A 13,989-nucleotide genomic window follows, 5' to 3' on the forward strand; every position below is an offset into this window, starting at 1 on the left:
ACAGTAGGTTAACCGAATTTTTGTAGTTTTGTGAAAATATATTGCTTTGTGTACATCCCTACTACCAATGTTAAACTTGTTTTCTTGCCACCGAATACTGCTACTGCATCTAAGTAACTAAGTTAACACTCCTAGATCAGTTTATCCTTTTACCGAAAAAAATTAGTCCAGCAATACTCGATAAACATGGAGAGTACCAACCGAATTTCAACTAAAGTTAATGTTTTGGACTTCATACATTACGTTAGTGCAGCTTGGAATGAAATTAAATCAGATGTAATAATAAATTGTTTTCGGAAAGCTGGATTTTGTGTGTTGAACGACTCTGAACTGGCTGTTATTAGCTCACCTTTAAAAGAAAAGGACTATTTCAGCTACTGTAAAATTTTGCTGATTATGCAACAGTAGATGACAAACTCGTAACCAGTAGCATTCAGACTTTAGGTGAAATAATCGCTGATACGAGCTTAGTGGAGAGTGAGAAAGAAGACGACAATCAAGTAGATGATCAAGACGATCCAGTATATCTACTCCTACAATTACTGCTGCTTTGCAACACCTATCAGAAATTCGTAAAGTATTATTCTCTGTAAAAAATTCAAAAGAAATGTAGGGTTGTCTTAACAAAATATAAAACTTTCTTGCTGAAACTCATTGTCAGAATCGTATACAAACAAAAATAGATCATTTTTTTTAATGAACAATGATAAAATATGTAGTAATAATTTTTTTTTAAATTAAAGTCAGTAGCAAAAAATTTATATATGTATGTAATTATAGTTAATTTATTAGTGTATTGCCGATTAAATTATGTTCAATAATAAAAAATTTAACTCCTTATCCAATCACTTCATTATTTTCATTCCCGCATAAGACGCTTTTCCGCTTAAAACGCTCTAGAGAACTGGTTCCTTAAAGAGCGTCTTAAACGAGTAATACTGTATATATATTATTGATACAGTTTTTAGGTTTAGAAATCTATATTTTTGATTTGTGGTAGTGTGTTCTTATACAATTATATAATTCTACATAAAATTAATACTGATTCAACGAAAACATTAATTTTAAGACTTACATTATATTAGGATCATATTCCACTTCATTTTATTTTTTCACTCTACAAAGTTTATAAATATGGACAATATCCACGGGTTTTTACAATTTATGATTTTGTTTACTTTAATTATGGGCAACCATAATGTATGTATGCAAAAAAAATTCCATTTCTATTGCGCGAAACAAAATCCTTGTAAGACCATATTTTTTAAGATACCAATTTTAAAAAAAACTTTTTTGGTGATCCATATAGCTTATCATAGTTTTGGCTGTTCGTTAATTAATCATTCGAGACATATTTTATAAATACAAAAGATAAATACGAATACAGTCTACTAGTCTATAATCATCTGAGGTTTCTTTTAATGCTACTTTTCAGATTGAATATTTCGTTATTTAGATGTTTATTTTTATTCATTTAAATATACAGTGAGGATAATCCGACAAAACGAAATTCGATGAATATTCCTAGTAGTGGCAGTAAACTCTTGTCGTACAAAATCGATTTTGGTTTTTTAGTTGCAATTTTATTATTTTGGTTGTAAATCAGAAACGAAATTCTTTGAGATTTTAATACTCCTTGAACGAACAGCGCTGTGTTAAACCGATAACCATTCCTTATAAAATATAATGGTGATCAAATTAAGTCAACTGTGTTCCGACAATGCAACGTGGCGCAATGTGTAGGCAATATAGGTACATTGCTGTGTAGAAACAATATAATATTATCTAATTTATTATTAAAACGTGGGCCGTGAAATATTATGCTGTAATAGTTTTATAAGTTGTAACAATTCTACGGTATAATATTTTTGTTTTGACCTGTCCATTACTTAGTACCTTTACTATCATTTCAAACGGCTAAAGGAAAAAAAAACAAAAGCGGAAAAATGTCAAACCTATTATTATATCGTTATTATGTCAATATGTCCAATTATTTTAGTTTCCCAAAAACGCGCCATGGTCTGGGTAATTTGGTTAAACGAAGTTGCGAAATACGCAGTAGATGAGTAGCACAAAGGAATGGATTTTCAGTGTTTTTGGTTGTTTTTTATTATTATTATTATTAAAAATGAAATGAAATGAAAATTTTAAATGTTTATAATACCTACTCCTCTTGCACCATAAAAATATCGTGGAATTTATTTTTGTTTTTTCAAATCTGCCCTGCGTATCGCTAATATGACACAGCGGAAAGCTGCAAAACCTGATCAATCTAGGGACTTAGGGTACCTCATTATCTGCTACCAGGGATCTATACTTATACATACCTATTGTAATGTTTGACACAATGCAACAGGTGAAATTACAATACAAGTATACTCAAAGCGTCTGATACAGGATACTAATAACAGCAGCTATCTCCAAGTTTTAATATACCTATTATGTAAGTATAACTCACGAGATAAGATTTCACATTAAAAATTCGACACTATTAAAAGTAAGTAGCTTAGGTGCATTCGTTTTCAAAGAACGAAAATACAAACATTATCACTGCGTACATAACGCGCATAATATGTAGATTACAATTTACTTCTTGAAATCAATCTTTTCATGAATTGGAAACAGATTCTTTACACTTCGCGAAATGGTCACTCCAATTTAACATGGTGTAATAATTGTCACAGTTAGGTAGTTAACTTTGTGTACCTACGGAAATATAATATGACTGCATCACAATTTCTTTACCAAAAGTCAACAGAGGGCTCGCGTGATTGCTGTCATCATTGAAAAAAAATGAAAGTACAATGTAGGAACTACACATGGTCTTATCAAAGGATGGTTAAATTCTGGAAATATGAATCATGCCACTGCAGTTGCACATTTTATTTTAATCTAGTATAGGCTTAGCATAGGCGGACATTTGGTTAAATTTTTAGGGGGGCTATAACAATCAAATGAAAAGTAACTCGCAGGGGCTCCGCCCCCGCACCCCCTTCCTATACATAAGTATATAATATTACTGATACAAATATAAATGTTTGTTATAATAAAAAAAAAAACATATTATATTTAAAAATAATTAATAATTAATTTTATTTTAAAAACAAATATCTGCTTTTATCACCAAAGATATTTAAAATATCATTGCAATTAATATTTTTTGCAAATGTGTTGAAAACAAAACTATTATTATTATCATGTCAGCGCGGCACGCGAGAGACCGTTTCTATCGTCAGATCAGTCATGAGCACCTGACTACGTGAGCTAATTTTCGAAAAAAAATTAACAGATAATTATTGAAACAAATAATATCAATAATAAAATTTCGAATTAAGATTCGATTTCGGGAGGTCTATTAAAATATTTGGGGGGCTAAGTCCCCCTAAGCCCCCCCCCCTGATGTCCGCCTATGCCTAATAGGTTAACAAACAAAAATAATTAACCTTGCTTGAAACTGTCCAAGTTGTATCTGGAGGTCAAAGATTCCTAAGTTGTTCATGGTAATAAGTGCTTGTCAAACCGAAAAATGTGTTTTAAAAGTTATTTAATATGTAACAGTCATTGTCACAATTAATTTTAATACTCTAATAAATAAAACATGATGATAATATTATTAATACATTATTATGATATAATTAAACAATATTAGCATGCGTCATAATTTAAGTTAAATTTAAATGGGTAGAATAAGTTGTAGAAGTCATAAATAATTGCTTAATAAATACTTAAAATCACTATAAATGAATCTAATAAAATTTGACGTCTCAGTTAAATGTCATATTTCAGCGTTTAACATTACTTCGTTAAATTCAAAAAAATCGCACCATGGTTAATCGGAGTGACCATATCGTGAAATATTTTTGAATTTAACGAAGTGCCAAAAATCTGTTGCTTAAAGTATGGTACACTTTACCGCGGCAGACTACAATATTATGTTGTGGCCGTCTACACGATTCTGCGTATGACTCTACGATACCGGGAACGACTCAAAGATGCTGTGGCAGAATTTTCCATTCTGCGTTTAACTTTACTATGTGCGGCAGAATTTACGATGCCAAAGGCTTACCAAAGGATGTCGTGGCTGAAAACTGATTTCGCGGTCGACTAGCTATCTAATGCCACGACCGACTGCAAGATGCTGTGGCCAACCAATTGATGACGAAATTAAAGTCAGCCACAGCAGCAACCTTTCGTCAGCAGCGGCTTTGTATTGTCTTCCTCATCATCAAATAGTTGTCTACGGTATCGTGTAGTCGGCAGCAGCATCCCTTGGTAAGATTCCTTAGAATAATACATTTAATGTGCTTAACATACTCTATTATGGTACAATTTTTAGTATGGATTTGTAATTATATTAATTATTTAAATGGCTTAACTAGAGTGTGTGCACAATAATATATTAGTACCCAAGTATCTACGTTTTGGTTTTTGTTCATACATAATTTATTATTTTTGTATAATATGTACACACTCTAGTTTACTACCTTCAACTCTATGACAACCTACATTTTGAAACCTACATTCCACTATTTAGGATAAGTGAATACCTGCTATACTGAATGTCCGAGTTCCCCGGTTTTCTAAATTTGAGTTGCCTAATGCTGGCTGCTAGGCTTAATAACCATTTGACTGACCTGTCTAAAGCATTGAGGCTAATATTTAAAATACATTTTATGTAGGTATTATTAATGGTTAATTGCGTTCGTACTATGATATAAATGCACTTGGACTTGGGAACAATTTACCACTACTGCCAAGACAATAGAATTTTACCACCACCACTGCAGTGTGTAAAAATATAAATATTATATTTTATGTTTAAAATGTACATTATCATTTATTCAACATTCCTGTTGCAGTATTATCCCTCACTTACTAAAAAATAAATACAAACTTTAATTATTTTTCTGTATTTTAAATAATTGATATTATTTTTTTTTTTTAACAATATTATAAAGGTACTTAAATTTAGAATTTATCACTTTAGCTCAGTCCATATTACAACAATTGAAAAGAAAAATATGTTTATAACACAGTTAACACAGTTACAGTAATTCAAAACATAATAAAATCATTAATAATTCACACCTATAATTAATTTTTATTTTAACATTAAAAAATGTCAATGTGAAATCAATTAAAATATTTGATATAAGAGTTATACATAGTAAATTACTAAATGTATGTTATGTTCATATGCAATGGTAAACATATAACAGTAACAACAAATGCTGCTGCATTTTAATTCCCTTTTTTTTTGTTTAATTGACCAATTTTAAGCTTACATAATTAATTATACATAATAAATACAAAAATATTAAAACAAAAATGATAAACTAATAATAGGATATTAAAAAATTTTAAAATTTCAAATTTTTAATTTTGTTAATGCTTTATAAGAAAAGCAATGTTAATATGAATAATTATCACAACATTTTTTTCATATTCTTTAAGGCCATTTTTGCAGCAGCGACCTTGGCTTCTTTTTTATTTTGACCAAATCCATATATACGCATGGGTTGATTGTTCAATATTATCTCTAACTTCATCATGGTTCCAAAGCCTTTTTCTGCTGCCTTTTCAGAAGCATCAGGTTTACTGTAAAATAAATACAAATATATAATTATTATTAATCACTGTTTATGATTTTTTAATTATTAATTCAATTTTATAATCATCAAATAATTCAATACATTTTATGTAACAAAAAAATGTATACTTCAAATAAAATTATAACTTAAATTCTTACATTGTCACATTTAAATCAAAATACTATGTAATTTGTTAAAAATAGGAAAAATAATACTTTTAAATAGGAATTTTAAAGTTTTTTTTATTGAATTCTTTTAATATTATTAGATTCTAAGAGACACAATGAATGTATACACAATGTGCATATTGGTTTTACAATATTGTGTTTTCTTAAAAAGACACATTTTATACTAAAAAATGTTTCAATCTTCAAATTTGAGGCTGACAACTGATTTCTGGAAGCAAATTTGATCTAGTTTTTAAGTTTCTATAAGATCAAGTCATTTCACTATACAGTAGAACAACTCATTGATTTTTTTTTAAATTTCAATTTGCTTGAAAAATTTAAATCTAATAAAAAATATTTTTTCAATGAATAACTATTTGTTTTGTTGCTATCCACGTTTCAATTGTATGGGCCCAGTCATGTAACTAATTTAACTTAATAAACTAAGCAGTACACACCTGAAATTCGGTTGTAATTTAGTTTCATGTAAAATACGTATAGGATTTTTAGGAACATTTTCACAAAATTCTTCTGCAAGAGAAAAATAAAATATCAATAATAAACAGATATAAAAAAAATAATATTTTATAATTTAAATTAAAAAGCATTAAATCTTTTTAAATAATATATTGAGACTGGCAATGTACTAGAGTATGAAGAATTTCAACGAAGTTAAGTTAGGTACATTTTTAAGTTTTCACTCCAACAATATAATTATTCAATACGATTTTTAGCTTCTAAATAAATATATATTTATCACAAAGTATAGCTTAAAAAGATTAATAGAACTTATTACAAAAATCTATCAACTCACTGATTTCATTTTCCAAAAATCTATAGCAAATAGCCCATACAAAATTTAAATCTCTGTTACAGTCTAAATAAATAGCAGCAATTAGTGACTCAAACAAGTCTCCCAATACTTTTGGTACATCTACAGATTCAGCTGCATTGCAATCACTTTCTTCTATTAGATACAAGACCTACAAATAGGATAGATTATACTACTATGTAATATTAAAATAATAAAATACAATTTTACTTCTTGGCCAATTTTATGATTGTTTTTTTGTTGATGTTCATAAAAACGGTCTATTGCTTCAGTCATTTGCACAGACTTAGCTAAAATGAATCTATGCAGTCCAATTCTCGCGCTCAATGAAGCAAATGTTATGTTGTTTACAAGTGAAGATCTAATATCAGTTATTTCACCAGGAGTTTTGTGATAACAATGTTCTATTATATATGTAGTAATCAAGAAATCTGAAATAATATTTAAATGCAATGCATCATTGAAGTTCATTGAGAGATATTTTAAGGAATTACGGGGTATGAAACTTTTAGATTTTAATACATGGGCATATTTATTTAATAATTGTGTCCATCAGTGGTTTTCAAACTTATATTATACACGGCACACTGTACACTTCAACAATTTTCACAACACATTGACCTTTTTTTTTAGATGAAAAATTCAATAAAATCGGTAATTTATGGAAAAATGGCGGCATACTTAGTGGACACTAGCAGCACACCAGTGTACCGCAGCACCCAGTTTGAAAACCACTGGTGTACATTATATAATAGTTGATATAACCAAGTAATAACTAACCAAGTATTGCATCACCAAGAAATTCAAGTCTTTGGTAACATTCAGAAAATCCAAATTGGTAGGTTGGATGGGTTAGAGCTTGAGCTAATAGATGCTTATGTTTAAATGAGTAACCAATTCTTCTTTCAAGTAGTTCATATCCAGGCAAAATTTTTGAAAAATTTAAACCACTGTATACATTTTCAATTGGTTTAGGCTGGAATGAATCAATGAATTGTTGAGGTATAATACCCAGGCCTTGCAGAACCTTAAAGCCTACTTCAACTCCACATTTCTAAAATAAAAACAAATTGTGATTAAAGAAATATAATACACTATTTTATTAATCATACTTACATATACATATGTACCAATCAATGATTCTACACAGTCAGCAACCATTTTATCTGATACTGATTGTTTGTGTAAAAATAGATCAGATTGTGAATGGCCAATATGTGGTATACCGTCTTCTTCGTCGCTAACTGTCTTTGGCATATCAGACAATCGCTTAAATTTCAAGAGTTCAGTCTCAATTTCAATCCAAGTTTCATCTGATAATATTCCTAAAATTAAAACATGTGTTAAAAGTATTATCAAAATTATGTTAATGCATTAATTCGAATTCAATATTGTAATGTTTTCATAAAATACTTAATAAATTAATTAATTCTATGGATATATAAATATATTTATTATACTTCCAACAGAAAGGAAAGGAGTACCGAGGGTATATGTGAAAATATTAGGATATGCATCAGCAAGAGTGAAGAGTGTATGTGGATAATTTCGAATAAGAGTAGATATGAACATGTCACCAATGAACCCTTACCTGTTGTTCTCCTTAGTAATAGACTAAATTACAAAATACATACAAAATACAGTGGGGCAGTTGAAGGGTGATTTTAAGGATGATGTCAGAAATAATATTTAGTATGGATGAATGAAGTGAAGAGAATCATAAGGTATTTGGTGGAACAAGAGGATGTCGTTAAGATTATATTGATTTTATAAAGCAGTTGAGACGCGAGTAATGTTATATGGATCTCAGGGTGTTTGGCAGTGGACGATAAAACAGAACAGAGGATGAATGAAGCAGAAATCGTAATGCTGAGATGGATGTGTGAAGTAAAGATCAATAATAAAATAAAAAATAAAATCATTAGGGGTAGTGTAGGAACAGCACTAATTGTAGACAAAATGAGAAAGAGTAGGTTGAGATGTTTCAATCATGTTATGAACTGAGGTGACTAAGAGGTAGTGAAAGTGGTTAAAGCAATACATTTAGAAGGACAGAGAAAGACTGAAGATTTGATGTGAGTAAAGGTGAAGTAGGAGGGGGGCCAGAGCCCTAAGGTTAGGTTAGGTTAGGTTAGGGTAGCCAACCATGGAGTTAGGAGCAAAAGGCAAAGAAAAATAAATAGATTTATTATACTTCCAATAAATTATTTTTAAATCAAAAATATATTGCTAATTAAAAAAATATATATATATACTTACTCTTGTAACAAACTTTTTATTAATTGATTGTTAATCAATATTTTTTATATTTTACCTGTAGTTTGATCGTCCTTAGGAATGACTATCTGATGAAGTACATCTGATTGAAAATCACCCTCCTCAACGATTTCCTTTAATTGTTTAGGGACACCAAAGCATGGAGGTATCCAATCCATGTTTGGGTCAAAAACATTTACCTAAATTATAATGAATATTAATTTTTTTTTACAAACATTCAACCTTTAATTACCAATAAATAAGATCCAAGATTTAAATTCCTGCCAGCATACAACAAATTTCGATTTCCGACCAATTTCATTTTTATTTCAGTTAGAACTCCTTCATTATCTAATGGAAATGCATCAAATAATACCAATGATACAGCAAACTTCAGGAAACTATCTCCATATGTTTCCATGCGCTCATAATTAAACATGTCATTAGCAAATGGTGGTGTTATAACCTAAACAAAAAATAAACAAAATGTATAAAACATTTTTATTTTAGTTTGCATAAGAATAACATAAAAGGGAGAAGTGAAGTACCTAGTTTTTTTAAGCTAGACTCTACCAGTCTTCAATTAAGTACAACCAAATATAATTTGAAAAATTGTTGTTACCATTATTCAATACATTTAAGTAAGCACATTTTTATTCAAATAATGTAATTATGTAACTAAAGATTTTTTCAATTCTGAGGGGAGCAATGAATGTATGGAATTTCTAATGATGTGTTCCTTATTGTTTTTGTATCTGAGGACATTTTTTTTAGTAGAAAGAAAATTCTGATCATCTAAGATATGAAAGTAATTAATAGCAAACTGGATCTAGTTGGTACTTTTAGGTGGTCAAAATTGAGAATGTTCAGTAATTGTATGCAATCAAAAAAGAAAATAGTCTTCAATCTATTAAGTTTTTTTTTTTTTCATAAATTTTAAAAGAAATAAAACATCTCATTAAAAATATTTAGTAATATATGCGGACTGCTGACAATTTTACTTCAAATGGTTTTGAAAACTGACAAATTATTGAAACCTTTAAAATATAATATTTTAGTTTTTTTATAATTTATTGTTTATAATGTGTATCATACTGTCTCTTTACCCGATGCACTTAGAAAAATTATTGTTATGATAGATTGAGCATTGGACATTATCAAAAAATTACTATGAATACAAATATTGAGCAAACTGATTTTGGTAACAAGTGACTCACAAGTTATATTGACCTAAGATTTAATACATACTGAAGGTGATTATGGAATAAAAATATTTATGCATAGATATATCAAATATTTACCCATACTAATTTTTCAATCTACATGGTCTATTTGAGATAAGGAATAAAATCAGTTAAGGAACTTATGCTCAAGTTAAGTTAACGAATCTGAAAGTGTTTGATAAAATGGTTGCTCTTATTACATTCAACATTTTTTCTTTCTGGATCACTTTAATGGATAGTGTTTATTTTGAATTCAATGATATAAAATCATTGTAAACGAAAAACGATTCTGAGCAAACACGGACCGTCAGCCTATAATATTACTTAGTATATTTTATGATATGATTTCGATCAAAATAATTTATTTTATTATTGAGCATTAGTAATACAGTCAGCTTATACAAACATTTAGTGAAAATTTAATATGTATTTACAATAATTTTTTTGAGAGTTATACCAAAAACCAAAATTGATTTTGTATAAAATTTCCGTTTTTCCTTCATTTTTTTTGTTTTTTCCTGAGCTTTCAACAACTACTGGAAATATTGACCTCCCGAATATACCAACTGGATTCCCTTTCCCTCCAGAAATGATACTGAAGTTGAAAATCAAAGCATTATTATTTCGACTAATTATTGTGTAAACACAGACAAACAATAAAAACACACACATCAGTGTAAAATCAATACTTTCATCGCTCTGCTCAAAGTCATGAAGAACTGCCATTTTTTTAGACTCTTAGAATCAGCAAGTTAAACATTTTTAGAAAAAAAATGAACAATAAGCATGGATTTATACCAAACTGCATTTAATAACTTTAAATTGCTAAGTAAATGCCCAATGTCCATGCATGTATTATTTGTTAGTTAAAAAATATTACCTTTAAAATATCACTTTGTTTAGGTCCGATCTTTTGTCTTGAAACTTCTTTGGTCAAGGGACTCAATGTAGGTGCTACATTGTTTGTTAAGTTTAAAGTGTTCATCTCAGTTAACACATTTTTTAGTATATCTTCCATTTCCACCTAAAATAATTAATTTAATTTAATTTACTTGTTCGATAATGAATATATTTTTGTATCATAATATAGCACTAAATAACACATAAATGCAGTATTCCATAGAAAAAAATATTGTTATAAATGTCTAGGGTTATCTAAAAGCAACAATAATAATTTATATTTCATAAGACAAAATCTAAATTAATAATTTTACAATTTAAAGTTTCTAGCAGTTAAGTAAGTAAAATATTTGTAATATATATTTTATGGTAAATGTAGTTTCTAAAGCAAATTTTTAAGCTTATTAAAATTAATAAATTTAAGTTTAATTTAAAAACGTTTAAATAATTACTTTTTATATTTTTGCAATACTTATAAAGTATTTATGTACCAATTATGAATAAGTTTTTTGGTTCAAAAAAGTTTTACATAAAACCATTTTTCAAACGCTGATTTAAAATTGTATATTAATCAAACAAATAATGATTCACAATATAACTTAAAATATATATAATTTAATACTAGACAAAATATTAAACAATACAAAAGATAATGTTCAAAATAAATAATGATATGTAATAAAAATACACTTAATTAAAAAAAAAATTAAAATATATCTAATTTGAGTTAAGATTATGTGATTTAAATATAATATAGTGTATACTGTTTCGTAATAACTTTTTTTTTGTTGTAATGACTCCATACTGGCAGGTATTTTGACCTATTTTTCTGAGTCAATTTAACAAGATTATAGACAAGTTTGTGTGAGTTATTTACTTAAAAAATATTGACTATTTTTTGTTTGTTACATATCATATTCAATTATAAATGTTTTAAAATATACTTATAGCCATTATTAAATCAATTTGATAAAGTCATTTGTTGTTTTTGTGAGTACTTAACTTTCAATTTTAAAAATGTTTTATAAAAAATATTGGTAAATAATTTTTTCCTAAAAATCTTTGTTTAAATGAACTGACTTATCGCTACAAATAATAAATCATAGTATGTAATAATTTTATAATAATAATAAATCACTATTATTATTCTGTGTTGAGGGAAGCAAGCTAGACAAGTGCTAAATCTATTTATTCTATCTATACTCTCATTTAAAAAATAACAGTAACCTTGGGTAGCAACAGATTTCGGTCAGATAACACCCATATATTAAATCGGTTTTTGTTGTCAACTTTTTTTACCGACCATATGGAACAGCCAAAAAATTGTATTACCCAATTAATCTTAGCATAATTCAAGTTTAACAAGCAAGGCAGTTGTTTGAATAATAAAATGACACTTCTGAAAGCGCGGAACTTGGTGCATGAAGCTACACCCATTGACACGGCTGTGCACAGAAGGGCGCCACTTAAAACTTCTATTTAAGACAGAGTAAGGATTATTATATTTTATTAATAAATAATATGTACTAGAGTGGTCACAAAAAGGTTCCCTAGAACATAATACACATATAACCTAAGCATTATAGAATTTTAATCTAATTTTAACATTTTGCAAAACATCATGGAACTTGGAAGTATTAAACAAATTAGGATGTAAAATCAAGAAAATGTGCATTATTTCCACATACAAACACAAATAACAATAAAACATATTGTCCATACTGTTAAATAAAATATAATATGCTTACGAAGTTAATGATGTTGAGTTCAACTAATTTTTGAACAATAGTTGGCTCTGGCATTGATTGTACCATTAATCTATTGATTTCTTCAATCTGTTCTTTATCATATGATGAAAACCTAGGTTTTTTGAACTTCTAAAATATAATTTAAATCTTGAGATACTGAGAACTCTATATAAATATAATTCTTTAGACCTATTCATATTTATGAATGTTACATTTGATAAAGACAATTAAATCCTAAAAAAAGTCTAACATCATGATAATATCAAAATATCATGTCAAGTAATTAATGTCTTTGTATCTACTTAGTACTTATTCTTTATCATGTACAAATACAAATATATGAGATAGAAAAAAACAGAAATTATTCAGTATTAAATATATAACAAAGAATTAAAAATCAATCATAAATCATAGTAAGGCTTTAAAATAGATTTTTACAATATATTGACATTAATTATTAAGTTTACTTAGTTTTCAAACAATTAACTTGAAAATTGGATACATTCACATTCAATGTGTAAAAAACAAAGGGTTTTTCAAAACTAAATTTCAAAAATTTATAATTATTGAGTTCTTTTAGAAAAAAAGCATATAATTGTGCACTTTCTCAGGTTCACAAATATGCAGTGGCATACAGCCATAACCTACCCAAAGCACAACCTATGATTAAAAATAAAGTTTAAAAATTAATTTCATTTAAAGAATCTAAAAACCAATCAAGTTCCTTAAAAATTTTAATGCACACCTGTCGTTTTCAAAATATGAATTTGAATGCTAACATGGGTTCCCGAAAATTTTCTTTCCAAGCACTAACTTTGATATATTAAAAGTTAGGGATACATAAATTCCGATATTCTTTAAGAAGTACACAATACAGTACATAGGAGCACATTAGTCTATGAGTCTTAAGGCGTTTCAATGTAAATACCGTGTGTCCATGGAACAGGATACACTTTATCACTCATTAATCTGGAAATGGTTTGTAATTCTATTTGAGGATCATTAAACTAGACTAATGGGTCATAAATTCCTATAACTTATATTTTTTTAAACTCATCATGTTTTTTGCAAATGCGTAACACAACTTTATTTTTTGTTATGGCAACCCCTATTAAGAATATCATTTTCAGATTGATTGTTTCTTTTCAAGTAATTTTAATCGATCAACTTATATTCTAAATTCAAAATTAGAGCTAAGTACCATAAGTACCTAAACTTAAAAAAAATATTTACTAAATTTGATTTTTTTTTTAAATTGTAAGTAATTTTTCT

General features: G+C 27.9%; 1 protein-coding gene across 8 annotated transcripts in view; it reads right to left on the minus strand.

Annotated features, from left to right (window-relative positions):
- Positions 1-5,348: 5,348 nt before the first annotated feature.
- The window catches only part of LOC111040600 (endoribonuclease dcr-1), a 29,143-nt gene continuing 20,502 nt past the window's right edge, over positions 5,349-13,989 (minus strand). For 3 of the 8 annotated variants that reach the window (XM_022324536.1, XM_022324535.1, XM_022324537.1), the window contains 10 exons: positions 12,718-12,846; positions 10,950-11,093; positions 9,100-9,312; positions 8,905-9,046; positions 7,707-7,915; positions 7,371-7,644; positions 6,801-7,021; positions 6,573-6,741; positions 6,217-6,289; positions 5,349-5,598 (listed from right to left, as the gene is read on the minus strand). In XM_022324536.1, the coding sequence (XP_022180228.1) occupies positions 5,427-5,598; positions 6,217-6,289; positions 6,573-6,741; positions 6,801-7,021; positions 7,371-7,644; positions 7,707-7,915; positions 8,905-9,046; positions 9,100-9,312; positions 10,950-11,093; positions 12,718-12,846 (1,746 nt within the window). In that variant the 3' untranslated portion in view covers positions 5,349-5,426. The remainder of the gene's footprint in view (positions 5,599-6,216; positions 6,290-6,572; positions 6,742-6,800; positions 7,022-7,370; positions 7,645-7,706; positions 7,916-8,904; positions 9,047-9,099; positions 9,313-10,949; positions 11,094-12,717; positions 12,847-13,989) is intronic. The other 5 variants (XM_022324538.1, XM_022324539.1, XM_022324541.1 and 2 more) reach the window with 3 other exon arrangements.

Source organism: Myzus persicae, unplaced genomic scaffold, assembly GCF_001856785.1.
Source record: "Myzus persicae strain clone G006 unplaced genomic scaffold, MPER_G0061.0, whole genome shotgun sequence".
NCBI lineage: Eukaryota > Metazoa > Arthropoda > Insecta > Hemiptera > Aphididae > Myzus > Myzus persicae.